The sequence below is a fragment of the Elephas maximus genome, chromosome 13 (assembly GCF_024166365.1).
Source record: "Elephas maximus indicus isolate mEleMax1 chromosome 13, mEleMax1 primary haplotype, whole genome shotgun sequence".
NCBI lineage: Eukaryota > Metazoa > Chordata > Mammalia > Proboscidea > Elephantidae > Elephas > Elephas maximus.
The window spans coordinates 93,802,467-93,821,865 of record NC_064831.1 but is presented as its reverse complement, the minus strand read 5'-3'; the positions used below and the strand labels follow the sequence as shown (position 1 = coordinate 93,821,865).

At 40.9% G+C, this 19,399-nt stretch overlaps 1 protein-coding gene across 1 annotated transcript in view; it reads left to right on the top strand.

Annotated features, from left to right (window-relative positions):
- Positions 1 to 19,399, top strand: part of TARS3 (threonyl-tRNA synthetase 3) — a 103,993-nt gene that overhangs the window by 10,958 nt on the left and 73,636 nt on the right. The window contains exons 4-7 of the mRNA XM_049905777.1: positions 347 to 470; positions 8,022 to 8,143; positions 9,928 to 10,045; positions 11,564 to 11,628. Of these exons, the coding sequence (XP_049761734.1) occupies positions 347 to 470; positions 8,022 to 8,143; positions 9,928 to 10,045; positions 11,564 to 11,628 (429 nt within the window). The remainder of the gene's footprint in view (positions 1 to 346; positions 471 to 8,021; positions 8,144 to 9,927; positions 10,046 to 11,563; positions 11,629 to 19,399) is intronic.

Below are 19,399 nucleotides of genomic sequence, written 5' to 3'. Positions count from 1 at the left end.
GTGAAAAAGCAGGCTATAAAATTATATTGGCAACTATATTTTTAAAAAAAGGTTGTGTGTGGGTGGCGGGGAGAGGGGTATAGAAAAAAGACCAAAAAGACATGTACCAAAATGTCTTTATGTGTGATTTTTTATTCTTTGTGCTTTCTGTTTTCCAAGTTTTTTTTTTTTTTACAATGAACGCATATTACTTTTGTACTTAAAATAGATGTTTTCAAAATAAAAAAGATCTGTCCTATTGGTTTACATTTGTACTTTTTATCCATTTAAAAAGCCCTGGAAATTATTTTAATCTTTTTTTTTTAAATGAATCATTGTAACCCCCAAGTGTCTTTTCTCTTGCTAGTCAAGAACTGGCTGAAAACACAGTGATCGCCAAAGTAAATGGAGAATTATGGGACTTGGACCGCCCACTGGAAGGAGATTCTACCCTAGAGCTGCTGATGTTTGATAATGAGGAAGCCCAAGCTGTAAGTATTTAAAAACCAAACTGAGTATTTATGTTTTAAACTATGTTGTGTAAGAACCTACATATTGAAGTCAAGAATGATGAGTTTTGTGGCCCTCCAAGATTTAAATTTGTATTAAAAAAAAAAAAAAAACCCGTTGCCGTTGAGTAGATCTGACTCATAGTTACCCTACAGGACAGAGTAGAGCTGCCCCACAGGGTTTCCAAGGAGCAGCTGGTTGATTTGAACTGCTGACCTTTTGGTTAGCAGCCTGAGCTCTTAACCACTGTGCCACCAGGGCTCCTAAATTTGTATGTTGGTGTTTAATACATATTTAATAGTTGTTAAGTGAGAACGTACAAACATATTAGTTGTTGAAATAGCTCATATTTATGATTTCTTAAAAAGATTGTTTTCTTGAGTTAGGATATTTCGATTATTAAATCTGTGTGTATTTGAAAATGAAATTTTTAATAAACTTAAAAATGGATCTCCTTTATAATTTAATATGCGTAGGAGAACTAGAGAAAAATGATCAAGTTTCAAATATCCTTTAAATACTTACTAGTACTTATTAATTGTGAAGCTTATGGTAAGTTTCTTAAGATATTGATCCAAACTACCATATTGTAATTACTTTCCTGTTTAAAATATTCAAATGATAGCCATTAAACAGCTAAAGAAAACAGTATTAATAATGCCACATTTAAAAATGACTGGAAAGAAAAGTGATGGAGAAGGAGCAATTTAAAAAGAAATAAACAGCTTACGTGTAATTTAGTGTTTTTCTGACTAGTCCTAAACAACCATCGCCTAACTTCATCCCACATGTTATCCCTGGACTTTAAAAATTTATTTATTTATTCACCTGGCCAACTGAGAAATCTAAAGCGCTGGATGCAGGTGCCAGACATGGTTCTGCAGTGGACAAAACAGACAACATCCCAGTGGGAGGAAAGAGTAAACGAGAAAACAAACACTGGGACCATTTCAGATAGTGTAAGTTGCGGAAGAAAATAAAACGGGACGGAACTGAGCGTGGCAGTCCACTTTACTCCCCTGTCGGCCCCAGCCCTGCCTCCCCTCAGTGTCAGCAGTCCTTGCGTTTCTCGTGCTGGCTGGCTGTGGTGTATCTCCAGGGATCATTCATTCCGTGACTCTGCTTGGACAGGTGCTGCTGAACGCTGTCAGTCTGTCGGGGTGGCGGAGGATGGGGAACTGCCAAATTTAACATTCCGTGGAGGCTTCAGCATCTCTGGAGTTCCTCCCCTCCATGAGTTCACGGAGCTCATGAAAAAGAAAATGTTTATTGGAGTGGGCAGTCTTTTTAGAGCGCCCAGTCCACGTGTCCTCTGCCGTCATGATACTAACATGGTACCCGGCATTGCATTATAGGGCTTCCCTATATATTTGTGGTTGCTGATGAAAATGATCAAAGTGGTAAACACTTAGTGAGTGCTTGTTGTATGACAGGCACCGTTCCAGCCACATAGGTGCATTGTCTCACTGAGCCGTCATAGCCCCGTCTGTCACACAGGTGCCATTTCCATCCCATTCTAGAGGTGAGGCAGCCAAACCTCAGAAAAGTTAAATGACTTTTCCAAGATCTTGAAGCTTGTTTTAGAAACAAAGAATTTTTGTTCTTTTGTTTCATTTTCCTGTGACTATGAACATAGAACATGATTTTGAAAATAAATCGATTTATGAATATTTAGTGCATGCCCATGAAAAAGAAACCCTACAGAAAAGCTAATCTAGAAAACTCAGATTTACAGAACAATAAACTAATGATTTTGTAAAAGGATTTTTTTCTTTTTTCTTTACTAAAAAATTCAAGTCTCCTTGATATAGCACGCTATTTCCACTTTTATTTTTAAAAATGATCGTATTTACAGTAACCAAAAAACCCAAACCCAGTGCCGTCGAGTTGATTCCGACTCCCAGCGACCCTATAGGACAGAGTAGAACTGCCCCATAGAGTTTCTAAGGAGCTCTTGGCGGATTTGAACTGCCGACCCTTTGGTTAGCATCCATAGCACTTAACCACTACGTCACCAGGGTTTTCCTATTTACCCCACCCCAGTGCCGTCGAGTCGATTCCGACTCACAGCGACCCTATGGGACAGAGTAGAACCGCCCCATAGAGTTTCCAAGGAGCGCCTGGCGGATTCGAACTGCCGACCCTTTGGTTGGCAGCCATAGCACTTAACCACTACACCACCAGGGTTTCCATTCCTATTTACAGTAGACAAGAATTATTTTAGGTGAAGAGAAAGACAACACACAATATAGGACAAGTCAGCACGACTGGACTAATCCAATAGCTAAGAGTTTCCTGAATACAACCAAACACTTCGAGGGACAGAGTAGCAGGGGCAGGGGTCTAGGGACCATGGTTTCAGGGGACATCTAGGTCAACTGGCATAACAAAGTGTATTAAGAAAACATTCTGCGTTCCACTTTGGTGAGTGGTGTCTGGGGTCCCATTCTTTTTGGATGTGTGCATTTATTACTATAAATTGACCTCTGAGCACGGCTTTTGTTGTGTCCCAAAGGTTCTAGTAGGATGTGTTTTCATTTTCATTTGATTCTATGAAATTCTTTATTCCATCCTTAGTGTCTTCTGTAACTCAGTAGTTTTTGAGCAAGGTGTTGTTCTTCTATGCATTTGATTTTTTTCCTCTTGCTTTTCCTGTTATTGATTTCTACTTTTATGGCTTTATGGTCAGAAAAGATGCTTAGTAATATTAAGATACTTTGAAATGTGTCAAGGCTTGCTTTATAGCCTAATATGTGGTCTATTCTGGAGAATGTTTTGGCTGCTGTTGGGTGGAATGTTCTGCACATGTCTATGAGATCAAGTCATTGATTGTGGCATTTAGACCTTCCGTGTCTTTATTGAACTTCTTTCTGGATGTTCTGTCCTTCACCGAAAGTGGTGTGTTGAAGTCATCTACTATTATTGTGGAGTTGTCTATCTCTTTTCAATGCTGTTAGAGTTTGTTTTATGTATTTTGGGGCCCTGTCTTTGGGTGCATAAATATTTATTATGGTTATATCCTCCTGGTATATTGACCCTTTATGCATTATATAGTGTCCTTCCTTGTCCTTTGTGGCGGATTTTACTTTAAAGTCTATTTTGTCTGAAATTAACATTGCCCTCCTGCTCCTTTTTGATTGTTGTTTGCTTGATATATTTTTTCCATCGTTTGAGTTTTACTTTGTGTGTTTAAGTCTAAGATGTGTCTCTTGTAGGCAGTGTATAGACGGATTGTGTTTTTTTTATCCATTCTGCCACACTCTGTCTTTATTGGTGCCTTAAGCCTATTTACATTCAGCATAATTATTGATCGGTATGAGTTTAGTGCTCTCATTTTGATGTCTTTTTTTTTTGTGTTAACATTTTCTTTTTTCCACTTAATTTTCTGTGCTGTGTTGTTTTTCTTTACAGATTTTTTCTTCTTATTCGTTGTTGTTGATTTTGTTTTTGTTGAGTCTTTATGTTTTTCTTGTTTTTTATTTTGATGTGTAGGATTGTAAGTTTCCTTTGTGGTTACCTTAATATTTATCCCTGTTTTTCTAAGTTTAAACCAATCTTTTATTTCTTCATATTGTCTTGACTTCCTCTCCATTTTTTAGTTCTTCTTTTTTGATTTAATGTTGTCATCTTTTACATAATGATGTCTCTGTTTCCCTGTTTTGAGCATTTTAGTTTTGATTTATTTTTGTGACTTCCCTATCTGCGTTGATATCTGGTTGCTCTGTCCTGTGTTCTAGTCTTGGGTTCTTATCTGATGTTATTGATTTTCTAACCAGAGGACTGCCTTTAGCATTTCTTGTAATTTTGGTTTGCTTTTTGCAAATTCCCTAAACTTCTCTTTATCAGGAAATGTCCTAATTTCACCTTTATATTTGAGAGACCGCTTTGCTGGATATATGATTCTTGGCTGGCAATTTTTTTCCTTCAAGACTTTATATATGTCATCCCATTGCCTTCTTGCCTGCATGGTTTCTGCTGAGTAGTTCGAGCTTAGTCTTATTGAGTGTCCTTTGTAGGTGACTTTTTGTCCCTACAACCCTAGCCACTCTTAAAATTCTCTTTATCTTTCGTTTTGGCAAGTTTGATTATAATATGTCTTGGTGACTTTCTTTTGGGATCTACCTTATGTGGGGTTTGATGAGCATCTTAGATATCTTCTCATCTTTCATGATATCAGGGAAGTCTTCTGCCACCAAATCTTCAACAATTCTGTCTGTATTTTCTGTTATCTCCCCATGTCCTGGTACTCCAATCACTCATAGGTTATTTCCTTTGATACAGTCCCACATAATTCTTAGGGTTTCTTCATTTTTTAAAAATTCTTTTATCTGATTTTTCCTCAAATATTTTGGTGTCACTAATTCTGACACCCATTTCCTCAGTTCTTCTCCTATGACTTTCTATTGAGTTGTCTAATTCTGAAATTTTATAATCTTCTGGATTTCTGTTTGCTGTCTCTCTATGGATTCTTGTAGCCTATTAAATTTGTCATTATGCTGTTCTCTAATCTTAAGTTCCTCTAATGCTATGTCTATGCGTTCTTTGCCTTGTTCTGCAATTTGTGTGATCTCTTGAAGAGTTCTGTACATTAATTTTTTGTATTCTATGTCTGGCAATTCCAGGAAGTTCTCTCCATCTGGAAGATTTCTTGATTCTTTGTTTTGGGAGCTTGCTGAAGTCATCGTGGTCTTCCTCTTTATGTGATTTGATATTGACCGTTGTCTCTGAACCATTAATACGTTGTTGTATTTATTTATTTTGTGTTTGCTTACTGTGTCTTAGCTTCTCATTTTGTACTGATATGTCCAAATAGGCTGCTTGAGTGAGCTAGTTTGATTATTGGTGCATTTGAGGCTCTAACATGCTGTCACCAGGTCGTTAGAGCTGTTGCTAGGTATATCAGCCCAGGAGTCCGTTTACTTTTCTAATATGGATTCAGCTCAGGTGTCCAGTAGCTGGTCGCCAGGTGTGTGGTGCAGGCTTACACTTACAGTCTTAGATGAGTGATTGGTGTAGGCACAGGTATCTGGCTGCAGTAGGGGGGTCACACGCTGAGCAAGGCAGGGGGCTTACAACTGTCCCTGAGTGTCTGTGAGGAAAGCATGTACCTGTTCCCTAGAGTGTGTTGTTGGATGGGTTTTGCAGCTGGACCCTGGGCACCCAATGCTGTTGGCTATAAGGACTGGGAGGCACCACTTATCCTTGGACCCCTGTCACAGGTGTTTAGGTGGTGTGGGTGAAGCCACCAGTCCTCAGGCCCCTCATATGGGTAGGTGAGGATGCTGCTTAATAGGCAGAGTGGTGTCAAACATCATGAACCTACCTCTCCACCATATAGCTAAAACAGTTGAAGTTAGACTTCAGGTATATACCCCGTTGTTCTGGGCTAATGAGGGTCTGCGCTCTTGAAATGGGCTCACACAGGTCTGTGCAGAGGCGAAAGGCATTCAAGATCTCTGGACCACTTATGCCTGTACCTAGGCATAGGAGCTGTTTCTGCCCTGAGTTCCCAGCTTAGGGGAGTCGACAGATTATTTTTCCTGTTTGTTAATTTGTTCCTTTTGCATGGCCAGGAGGTTGGCTCAGGATGCATGGCAAGTCCTCCTTACAGCCCAGAGAAAGTGGCTATCACTGAAGCCAGCTCAGAACCTGGTGCAGAGCAGGGAGGAGTCTATTAAATGGGAGAGAGTTTTTTCCAAAGGGATGTTTTTTTGGTCTGAGTGGTAGATTATATGCAAGTAAATATCTTTTGCTGAGCACACCGCTTTTTGCTGATTCTGGAGGTGCTTGGTCTCTCCCGATGTGGAAAATGCATCTCAAATGCTACTGCTTGTCTCACCAGTGGATCCAACCCGTGGGGTGTGGGTTCCTGCTGGGTCAGGTTCTCTCTGTCTTCTGAACTGTCTCTCCCTCCGCCTGCTGCTCAGTCTGATTCCTCAACTTTGCCTTTGATGTTCAAGGATCCTAGATTGTCATATATAATGGATTTACTTGTTTTTTCAGGTCTTTGTTGTTAGAGGGACCACTGGAAGCATCTGACTACTCTGCCATCTTGGCCCCGCTCCCACCATTCTTTATTACCATGCCCTGTTCATCTCCTTTAAAAATACTCTTCTCGTCTTATGACCATATAGGTATAGGTTTGTTTATTGCCTGTCTCCCCTGCTAGGCCATCAGCTGCGCTAGGGCAGTGACTATATATTTCTTCACTGTTGTGTGCCCAGCACCTAGCACAGTGTTTGGCTCAACAAGTGTTTAGGTGTGGAAAATGCACCAAAGAGGAGATTTTGGCTCATGTTGCCATTGCCTGCCATCCTGGCAGCATCCACAGGTGAGGGGCTCTGCCCCCAGGCCTGGCCGTCTGAGTCGGCTTGCAGATCCTATTCCTGAGTGCTGTGGGGGCAAGACTGGACATGGTCTGCTCTGCCAGTAAGTCCCTGTGCTCTGACGTATTTTATCAATCAGTTTTCTAATTGTAATCTGTTCCATTTTTAATAAAGGGAAAGAAAGTGCTGCCAGAGGACTTGCTTATCTTGTTCCATTGGCACTTGTGTTTATTTGGTGATTTTAGTGAGTTTGAGTCTATCCATAAACAACTGATACCTTATGAATTCAAAACCAAATCAGCTTCCTGAACTTGTAGGCCTGATGGTCCACCTTCAATACCACTGAATTAACATGATGTACATATTGCTCAGGGGTCTCATGATAAGCAGCTGGCAGGCATTCCTCGAAGACACCAAGCCATCTTTCCAAATTCCACAGTCATGTGCTGGTTAGCACATGCAGACTGCTGTGTAGATGTGAGTATTGTTGATGTCAGTGATGTTAGAAGTAGCTACTTTGGCTCTGCACATCCAGCTCAGAGAGGCTGCCCTGGAGAAAAAAGAGGGGATTGGCCTCTGTCATTCCTCCACTCTCCAACTGCTCTGGCTAAATCTAGTTTTCACAGGGCTGCTTTGCTCTGTATTCTGAGCAGATGGCTGAGGATTTCACGCAGTCTAGTTCACTCACAAGATCCCTATGTGGTACAAATGGTTTGTGCTCGACAACTGACCTAAAGGTTGGTGGTTCAAATCCACCTAGTGGCACCGCAGAAGAAAGGCCTGATGAATTGCTTCCATAAAGATTACAGCTAAGAAAATTCTATGGTCCAGTTCTACTCTGTAACACATGGGGTAGCCGTGAGTTGGAATCGACTCAGTGGCAACGGGTCTGGATTTTGGTTTTGTTTCACCCACAGTTAATATGCACAGAAGGAAATGACTTAGTAACTGTGCTTGAACTGTCAACTCTTGTAACAGCAGTTTTACACTGGAACTGAGCAAATAGGTCTGGTAGAATTCCAGGGAGGATTCAGGAAATATTCTCTTCTATGGCCATTGATGATTTACCTTACAGATTGATATTATCCTTCAGTCTTGGCATTTATTCCCTTAAAATGTATCCACTTTCTTAATCTTGTGATTTTTCTAATAATCTTCATGACATGATCTTAGTAGTGAATGGCCTTTCTGTCCCATGCCATGCAGGTGTACTGGCACTCCAGTGCCCATGTTCTCGGGGAGGCCATGGAATTGTACTATGGAGGCCACTTGTGCTATGGTCCACCCATTGAAAATGGATTTTATTATGACATGTTCATTGGAGACAGGTAACACACTTAAATGTTCACTTCTGAATCCATGTGCTCATAGTTCATTGTTTTTTAGTCGTTACATATGAGTTTAGTGACTATATATAATGCATAATGTGATTATAGGTTGGTTAACCCTCTGAAAATTATTATTTTTGATAAGTTTAGACTAAAGGGTAAGTTTTCAAATTGTTTTCTTTTTTTCCCCAGAAGGAAATGTATGCTATTTATCTAATCTGTCACTTCCTAGAGCATGGCCCTAAAAAAAAAAAAAAAAAAAAAGAAACCTATTGTCATCCAGTCGATTCCTACTCACAGAAACCCCATAGATCAGAGTTGAACTGCCCCATAGGGTTTCCAAGGAGTGGCTTGTGGAGTTGAACTGCTGACCTTTTGGTTAGTAGATGAGCTCTTAACCACTATGCCACCGGGGCTCCAGAGCATGGTACTAATTAATACCAAAATCACATTTAGCTGCTAGAGAGCACTTAGTTCAGTTCTGCTTTGTGGTAATTAAGGACACTCTCAACCTTGACGCAACACCTCACGCAGTTGAGTACCAGGCTGGGATGGTTCGAAGAGGCCTTTCATTCCGTAGGTCTGTATTGAAATCACCGGCACTCTCCCCAGCCAGCCTCCTGGCCTGTGTTCCTCACAGCTCTTAAGGATACCACCTGCTACCACAGCTGGAACCTGAGGGTCCTTCTACCTTCTCCCTGTTTCTTACCCACAGCCCATCCAGCCATTTAATCCAGTGTTGCCAGTGTTACTTCCTAAGCAGTTCACCCATCCTCCTCTCCTCTCTACTTCTGCCTTAATTTAGACCTATAACATCTCCTGCCTAGTCTGCTCGGCACATTTTGCGTTTACATATCCCCTCCACACTGCGTAAATGGTCTTTCTGACAGAGCAACCAGTGCCCTGGGCGGTCCTACTCACATGCTTGTCCAGCTTCGCTGCCTGTGGCCACCACCCCCGGATTTGGTCAACAGGGTCGTTTGACTCCCTACTGTGTGCTCCATCCTCATGGAGCTTACAGTCTGGCTAAGGGAAGACAGACAGTAAACAAATGAACAGCCATCTATCATGGATGGTGAGGGGCACTATAGAGAAACATAAACCAGGTGTGGGAGCGTGTACTGTGATGGGCAGGGTAGTCAGGACAGGGTAAAGAAACATCTAAGCAGAGACCAAAATGGAGGGAGGGAGCAAGGGGAAGGACATTCCAGGTAGGAATGTGCATGGCTGTTGGAGGAAGGGCAAAGAAGCCTCTGAGCTGGAGTGGAGGGAGCAGGAAGCAGGGAGCTAGCCCGCAGTGAGGCCGGACTGCCTGTGGAGTGCACCCAGGCCCTGCAGCTCATGGTCTGTGAGGGTAGGGGCATAGTAAGCATTCAATACAACGCTTTTGGACAAAACAAATAAATGTGTGAGGTATGAGTAAGAAGAGGCCCTATGGAAGAATAGGCCTCAAAGTAGCTTACAGATGGGAGAGTATTCTAAGAGGGTTTTTTAAATCGTAGGCCTCACTGCAGGGAAGAACGTAGCTCTGACAGAGATCCTTTTGGAGACTAGGCAGATCTTGCCGTCAGTTGCTGCCTCAGTCTCCCTCTTTGAGAAATAGGAATATCTGCTCTGTGGATGAACACTTGTCTTTCTGAAATCCTGGTACAATAAAACACCAAATTCCTCAATTTAGAAAGTGTGCCAATTAGTGACAAAGGCTGCAGGACAAAGATCCACAAAAAGCCACATGGTTAATATTGGGAAAGTCTATTTTAATTGCTACTTGCCCTTCTTTTTAGAGCAGTGTCCAGCACAGAGTTGTCAGCCCTGGAGAACATATGCAGAGCTATCATAAAAGAAAAGCAGCCTTTTGAAAGATTAGAAGTCGCCAAGGAGACCCTCCTGGAAATGTTCAAGGTAACTTGGGAAAACTCTGAGAATAAGAAAACCTTTTGCTAGGAATGTTAAAAATAATTAATGTAGACTGGCTTTTTGATTTTTTTTTTGGTGGCGGGGGGGCCAGATAATTGGCTGCTGCTCACCAAAGAAAATCATTTCAGACGGTTTGGCAAACTATCGTGAGGTTGCTGCTAGTCACTTGCTATGACATTTCCTTACTATTTCCGGAAAATTTTAAGGCAGACGAGAATGTAGTGGATCCTTTTCATATGTATGCGTATAATTCTGAGTATTGTTAGTATCCTGACTAGTAAATTCAACAATATGTATAACCCATAGAAAATCCTGGCATTTTCTCTTTACTTTGGATTTTTTTGTTCTTTTTTTTTTATTTATTTATTTTAGCCTAGAATACCTGTGTAAAACTTCAACTTTCTCTTTATATTGTTATGACCGATATCCTTAACTGTATTTCTAATTTTTTTTTAATTATACATAATCAGAGAAAGCAGAATCTTTTGTTCTAAGCGTGATATTATTTTATGGATCTGAATTAAAAAATAGATTTGTCTTTGGTAAAAGTTACAGCTCCCCTTAAGAACTTAACCCAATTAAACATTTCTGAAGGAAAAGTATTTGATCAGAACATACAGGTGTGAAATAGTTAAATCACACAAATCTCCCCCGCCCCCAAACAACTTCCTCCTTTAAGTAGTTATTTAATATAAAAGTACCTGGCACCATGGTAATAGCGATGAAAGCAGAATGGCAAGGAGAAGTCTCTTCTAATATTTAAAAAATTCAATGATATGATCACTTCATATACATTTCATTTTTGTTTTCATACAAGTTAATAATGTCACTGTATCCTTCTCAGAATTTATTTACTTAGTGTAGTTAAAATTGGGATCTTCTAGAATAGTGCTGCCCAATAGAAATGTAATGCAAACCACAAGTTTGAGTCACATATGTAATTTTAAATTTTCTAATAGCCATATTTTAAAAGTAAAGAACAGTGAAATTAATTTTAACACCATATTTTATTTAACCCAATATAAAAAATCACTTGTACATGTAATCAGTATAAAAACAGGCATTTTGCATTCTTTTTTCCACACTATGCCTCTGAAATCCAGTGTGTTTTATACTCACAGCGCAGCTCAGTTCAGTCTAGTCGCATTTCAAGTGCTCGGTAGCTGCACAGCTCGTAGCTCCAGGCCGTGGCTCCGGGCCGTGGCTCCGGGCCGTGGCAGTGCAGCGCTCCAGGCCGTGGCTCCGGGCCATGGCTCCAGGCCGTGGCAGTGCAGCGCTCCGGGCCGTGGCTCCGGGCCGTGGCTCCGGGCCGTGGCTCCGGGCCGTGGCTCCGGGCCGTGGCTCCAGGCCGTGGCAGTGCAGCGCTACACTGCTGGCGCTTTCAGTCCCATGTCTCAGCACCTAGAACAAAGTAGATGCCCATTCAGTGCTTGTTGGAAAAAGGTTTCTCTTTTTCACTTAGACTTTTTTTGTGATAGTATATAAATATATTTTCTTTTGTAGTACAATAAATTTAAATGTCGCATCCTGAATGAGAAGGTGAACACTCCAACAACCACAGTTTACAGGTAAGGTGAATGTAAATCTTAAACGTTGCTTTAGGGGCTAAACTGGAGGGCGTTAGCAGTAGAAGCAGAGTGTGTCGGTGGTCTATTTATGAATTTGCGTAGTTGATATATTACTATCGTCAGGGGCTCTTAAAGAGAAGTCTTTACTTTTTAAGGTTTGGGGGTCCTTGTTCATTATAGGTGCAAGCCAATCCCCGACTACAGCCCAGCGTGCTCTGGTGGTGTCGTCCCTGATCTAAACTCTTGCCTGAGATTTGGACTCCTTTTTTTTAAATAACCAAGAAACAATTAGCCATTTTGTCATAAAAGCTGAATGCTTAAAAATAAAAAATAAACCCTTGGAGTTTGTTTTTAAAGTAAAACATCACAATGTATTTTGTATAAATTTTAGGTAATTTACTTTGAAAATTAGTGTAGAACAAGGAAATGGCTTGCTGATTTTATGCCAATGGAAGTGTTTTGAGTGCCTTGGGATGTGACAGTTAAAAGTGGTGTCTCTATGTATATGCACAGTTTCTTTCATAAAATATTCTGTGGCTTTTGAATATAAGCAAAGGAAGGCAGACTGGGATCTGAGGCTCCAAGACATTGCCTATCCTTGATCCCAAGTTAAAAATTGCCCCAAGAGTATGCAAACAAGTGAAATCCTTCACATAAAACGTAGGAGAATATTTCAGTAATTACAATTAATGCAAATGGACTAAATGCTCCAATCAAAAGGTAGAGAGTGGCAGAATGGATAAAAGCGTGATGCAACTATATGCGGTTTACAGGAGACACATTTTAAACCCAAAGACACAAATAGGTTGAAAGTGAAAGGACGGAAAAAATACTCCATGCAAATAATACCCAAAAGAGAGCTGGGGTGGCACTCTTAATATCAGACAAAGTAGACTTTAAAACAAAATCTGTCAGAAGAGAAAGATGGACGTTATATAGTGATAAAAGGGTCAATTCATCAAGCAGATTTAACAGTCATAAATATATATGCACCCGACTTTGGAGCTCCTAAATATATAGAGCAAACACTGAGAGAATTGAAGGGAGAAATAGAAAGTACAAAAATAATAGTAGGAGACTTCAATATATCACTTTCAATATTGGGCAGAACATCTAGAAAGAAAATCAACAGGGAAACAGAGGACCTGAATAATGCTATAAACCACCTAGGCTTAACAGACATACATATAACATTCCACCCAATAACAGCACAGTGTACATTCTAATCCAGTGGAAATGGGTCATTCTCCAGGACAGACCACATTTTAGGTCACAAAGCAAGTCTTGATAAATTTAAAAAGATTGAAATCATACAAAGTATTTTATCTGACCACAACAAATGAAGATAGAAATCAGTGACCAAAAAAGAAAATACACAAACATGGAAATTAAACAACACACTATTAAACTACCAGTCGGTCAAGGAAGAAATCAAAAGAGAAATCACAAATTTCTTAGAGTCAAATGAAAATGCACAACATACCAAAACTTACGGGATGCAGCGAAGGCAGTACTCAGGGGGAACGATATAGCAGTAAATGTCTACATGAAAAAAAAAGAAAGATCTCAAATCAAAAGCCTAACTCAACAATTCCAGGGACTAGAAAGAGAAGAGCAAACTAAGCCTAAACCTACCAGAAGAAAGGAAATAACACAGGTCAGGGCATAAATAAATAAAATTGAAAACAGAAAAACAATAGAGAGAATCAATAAAACTAGAAGTTGTTCTTTGAAGAGATCAATAAAATTGACAAATCTTTATCTAGACTGACAAAGAAAAGATGGAAATAACCAAAATAAAAAATGAAAGAAAGGACATGAAAACTCACCCAATAGAAATGGAATTATGACAGAATATTATGAACAACTGTATGGCAATAAACTGGATAACCTAGATGAAATGGACAAATTCTTAGAAGCACACAGCCTACCCAAACTGAATGAAGAGGAAATAGAAAGTCACAACTTACCCATAACAAGTGAAGAGGTCGAATCAGTGATTAAAAACCTCCCAACAAAAAAAGTCCTCTACCAAATGGTTTCACGGGGGAATTCTACCAAACATATAGAGAATTGACAGAAATACTGTTTAAATTCTTCCCAAAGATAGAGAAGGAAGGAATATTCCCCAGTTCATCCTGTGAAGCAAACATAACCCAACCCAGACAATACCACAAGAGAAGAAAGCTGCAGGCCAATATCTCTTATATAAACCAAAAAAACCCAAACCCCTTGCCGTCGAGTCAATTCCAACTCATAGCAACCCTACAGGACAGGGTAGAACTGCCCCGTAAGTCTTCCAAGGAGTGCCTGGTGGATTTGAACTGCCAGCCTTTTGGTTAGCAGCCATAGCTCTTAACCACTATGCCACCAGGGCTTCCCTTATCAATATAGATGAAAAAATACTCAACAAAATACTAGCAAACAGAGTCCAACAGCATATTAAAAAGCCATACAAGCATGACCAAGTGGGATTTATTCCAGTTATGCAGTTTTGGGTATGCAGGGATGGTTCAACATTAGAAAATCAATCAACATAATACAGCACATCAATAGAACAAAGGAAAAGAACCACATGATCATCTATGGATGCAGAAAACGCATTTGATAAAATCCGACACCCTTTCTTGATGAAAACCCTAAAGAAAATTGGAATAGAAGGAAATTCCTCAGTATAATTCAGGGCATATATGAAAAGCCAACAGCCAACATTATATTTATTGGAGAAAGATCAAGACCTTGCCCCGTAAAACTGGGAACAAGGCAAGGATGCCTGCTCTCACAACTTCTATTAAATATTATATAAGAAGTCCTAGCCAGTGCAGTAAGATAAGAAAAAGTATCCAGATTGGAAAAGAAGTAAAATTATCTCTATTTGTGGATAATATAATTCTATATATAGAAAATCCCAAAGAGTCCACAAGAAAACTTCTAGAACTAATAGAGGAATTTAGCAAAGTTGCAGGGTACAAGGTAAATAAAAATCAGTTGAGTTTCTACACACCAGCAATGAGAAATCTGAAAGAAAAATTAGGAAAACAATTCCATTTACAGTAACATCTAAGAGAATAAAATACCTAAGATTAAATCTCTCCAGGGATATGAAGGACTTACACAATGAAAACTATAAAACACTGCTGAAAGAGATTAAACCAAACACCAAACCAAATTCTTTGTCATCAAATCAATTCTGACTCAAGTGACCCTATAGGACAGAGTAGAACTGCCTCGTACGGCTTCCAAGGAGCACCTGGTGAATTCAGACTGCCGACCTTTTGGTTAGCAGCTGTAGCTCTTAACCACTACACCACCAGGGTTTAAAGAAGACTTAAATAAATGGAAAGATGTTTCATGTTCTTGGATTGGAAGACTTAATATTCTTAATATGTCAGTATTACCTGTCTTAGTTATCTAGTGCTGCTGTAACAAATACCACAAATGCATGGCTTTAACAAACAAACTTATTCTTTCACAGTCTAGGAGGCTAGAAGCGCAAATTCAGGATTCCAGCTCCAGGGAAAGGCTTTCTCTGTCTGTCAGTTCTGGAGAAATTTCCTTGTCATCAATATTCCTCTGGGTCTAGTAGTTTTTCAGTGCAGGGACCCTGGGTCCAAAGGATGCACTCTTCTCCTGGCTCTTCTTTCTTGGTGGTATGAAGTCCATGTGCTGAGAAACTCCTAGACACAGAGAAAGATTGATGGCAAGAACATTCCCCCAGAACCAAAGGAGAGAAAGCCTTCCCCTGAGCTGGCACTCTGAATTTGTACTTCTAGCCTCCTAGACTGTGAGAGAATAAATTTCTATTTATTAAAGCCATCCGCTTGTGGTATATCTGTTACAGTAGCACTAGATAACTAAGACAGAATTTGGTACTAGGAGTGGGGTGACCCAAACCTTCATTCCTGAAGGGTCTGGGCCATTAGTAGTCATGTCAGAATTGGGTTGCTGTATTTTCCATTGACTTTAATCACAGGATGTGGTAGTACTAAGAGACATCCTTATAGATCCCCTGTGTTCCAGACATACTCTTCTTTACCTCCATTATGTAATATCAATTAGATTTCCTCTTGGTAATCAGGACCAATCACAGCAGCCAATATAGTAACTCCCTTCTTTACCTGTTGATCCAGAGGCATGAGGAGCCCAAAGTGGCTGGGTGGCATTCTTAACTTTCAGTTCAGTGAAATCCCTCTGGAACTAAGACTCTAGACTCACAGAGCATAGGGTCGTGGGGACAGGAAGCAAAAATTTGGTGAGTGGGTCACTAGGGGTAATAGTGAGTGGTGCCATTCCCATTTCCACCCTTTGATTCCTGGGTGTGGGAGAAACAGTACTATATATTGGATGCTGGTTTAAAGCATATATAGCCTCCTGGAGAACATTGCCCCAACCCTGCAAAGTACTGCCTCCTAGCTTATGCTGTAATTGTGTCTTTAGAAGGCCATTCCATCATTCTATCAAGCCAGCTGCTTCAGGTTGTTGGGGAACATGGTAAGACCAGTGAATTCCATGAGCTTGGGCCCATTGCTGCACTACATTTGCTGTGAAGTGAGTCCCTTGATCAGAGGCAGTAGTGTGTGGGATACCATGATGGTGGATAAGGCACTCTGTAAGTCCACGGATGGTAGTTTGGCAGAAGCATTGCGTGCAGGGAAGGCACATCCATATCCAGAGTAAGTGTCTGTTCCAGTAAGAACAAAACACTGCCTTTTCCATAATGGAAGTGGTCCAGTGTAATCAACTTGCCATCAGGTTGCTGGCTGATCTCCTCAAGGAATGGTGCCATACCGAGGACTGAGTGTTGGTCTCTGCTGCTGGTAGATTGGGCATTCAGCAGTGGCTGTAGCCAAGCCATCCTTGGTGAGTTAAAGTCCATGCTTTTTAGTCCATACATGACTTCCATCCCTACCACCGTGGCCACTTTGTTCATGAGCCACTGGGCAATAATGACAAGAGTGGCTGGGGAGAGAGGACGATTGTTTTCCACAGAATGTGTCGTCTTATCTGCTTGATTGTTAAAATCCTCCCCTGCTGAGTTTACCCTTTGGTGAGCACTCACATGAAATACAAATATCTTCGCTTCTTTGGCTCATTCATAGAGGCCTATCCACATAACCTCTTCTCCATACCTCCTTGTCACCAGTTTTCCAATCATGTTTCTTTCAATTCACTGACCATTCAGCTAAACCATTGACCACAACCCATGAATCAGTATACAATGGCACATCTGGCCATTTCTCCATCCAAGGAAAGTGAACAACCAGATGCACTGCTCAAAGTTTTGCCCATTGGGAGGTTTTCCCTTCACCACTGTCCTTCAGGGAGGTCTAAGCAAGGGACTATAGTGCTGCAGCTGTCCACTTTTGAGGGGTGCCTGCATATCACACAGAACCATCTGTAAACTAGGCATGAGTTTTCTCTTTCTTAGTCAACTGATCATAAGGAATTCCCCATGAGGCCAAAGGTACAGTCTGGGAGAGGGCAGATAATGTGACAGGAGTGGAGACCATGGGCATTTGGGTCACGTCCTCATCCAACTTGTGCCTTAGGTCCTGCTCAGGCCTGATCTTGTGTATACCACTTCCATTTAATGATGGAGTGCTGCTGTGCACATCCAACTTTATGGCTCTGTGGGTCAGACAACACCCAGTTCATGATAGGCAGCTCAGGCCACGTGGTGACTTGGTAGCCCGTGGTTAAGCTGTTTCTCAAAAGGAGGGTAGTTAATCTACAGAGGATGGCAGGCTTTGCTCCAAAATCCTGAGGGTCTGCACTATGATTCACCAATAGGGACCTGCCAAGACTCCAAACAGCGTCTCTATCTGCCACTGACACTTCAAGCACCATTGGATCAGCTGGATCATATGGCCCAAGTGGCAGAGCTACTTGCACGGCACCTGAATCTGTTGTAGAGCCTTCTCTTGTTCTGGGCCCTACTCAAAATATCAGCTTTTCAAGTCAGTTGATAAATGGGTCTGAGTAGCACATCCAAATGAGGGATATGTTGCTTCAAAAATCCAAAGAGGCCCACTAGGCATTGTGCCTCCTTTTGTAGTTATGGGAGGGGCCAGATGTAATAACTTATCCTTCACTTTAGAAGGAATGTCTTTGTATGCCCCACACCACTGGACTCCTAGAAATTTCACTGAGGTGGAAGGCACTTGAATTTTTGTGTGATTAATTTCCCACCCTCTGTCATGCAAATGTTTTACTGATAAATCCAGAATCATTGACAGTAGGTCCCGTCAACCTAACACCATCAATGTAAGGGACCAGTGTGACGTCTTGTGGAAGGGAAAGGTGATCAAGGTCCCTGCAGACTAAATTATGATATAGAGCTGGAAAGTCAATATGCCTCTGAGGTAGGACCGTAAAGGTGTATTGCTGGCCTTGTCAGCTGAAGGCAAACTGTTTCTGGTGGTCCTTTCAAAGAGGTATGGAGAAAAAGGCATTAGCCAGATCAATAACTGCAATCCCAATCAAACTTCCAGCAGCCTTCTTTACAGAAATAGAAAAATGAATCCTCAACTATATATGGAATGTGAAGAGGCCCCAAATAGATAAAACAGTGTTGAAAGAGAAGAGCAAAGTAGGAGGACTCGCACACTTAATGATTTCAAAACATACTGTACAGCCACAGTAATCAAAACAGCCTGGTCCTGGTATAACCACAGACACATAAACCAAAGGAGTAGAATTGAGAGTCCAGAAATAAACCCACACGTTTATGGTCAGCTGATTTTTGACAAGGGTGTTAAGTCCATTCGATGAGGAAAGAAGAGTCTCTTCAATAAATGGTGCTAGGAAAACTGGATTTACACAGGCAGAAAAATGAAACTGGATTCATGCCCCACATCATATGCAAAAACAAATTCAAAATGGATTAAGGACCTAAATGTGAAAACTAAAGCCATAAACTTCTTCGAAGATGTTGGGGGAATGGTCTGCCTCCAGAGCATTCTCTGTTAAGTAGCCTGGGAATTGGGTTGCTTTCTCTCTTCAAGTTCCTTCCCCTTGTCAGAGAAACCTTGCCCCTGTTCTGGGCACACAGTAACTCGTGTGTCTCTTGCATATGCATGGGCACCATATGGTATCTGGCCAACCCCACTTCTATATTTGTTCCCAGAGGGAATGCGGTTGGCAGTTTGAATCTACCAGATGCTTCTTGGAAACCGTATAGGGCAGTTCTGCTCTGTCCTATAGGGTTGCTATGAGTCGGAATCGATTAGACGGCAACAGGTTTGGTTTTTGGTTTTTTTATTGTGGCACAAGAGGGAGAATGTGCCAGATTGTAAGAACCACCCTCAAGGGATGGACTGAAGGGTATCCAGGCTTTGTGAGGCTCAATTTGAGTGCCCTCATGTGACCTCCTAGTTCACTACAGTTTGCTAAGTCATCCTTATGTAAGCCCCTGGCTTGTAGCCACTATTTTCCACCACTTCTATTACGTTTTCTCCCCTACTGCAGAGTGTGGAGACCTCCTTTGATACTGCTGCCTCCTAGGGCTCACTTAACAAAAGTACAAACAGAAAAGATAAATAAATGGGACCTCATAAAAATGAAAAACTCTTGTTCATCAAAAGACTTTACCAAAAAAGTGAAAAGACAAGCTACTGACTGGGAGAATATCTTTGTAAACCATGTATCTGAGAAGAATCTAATAACCAAAATATTTATGAAACTTCAACAACAACAAAATGACAACCCAATCATAAAATGGGCAAAAGACTTCAATAGACATTTCACTAAAGAGAACATTCAAATGGCCACC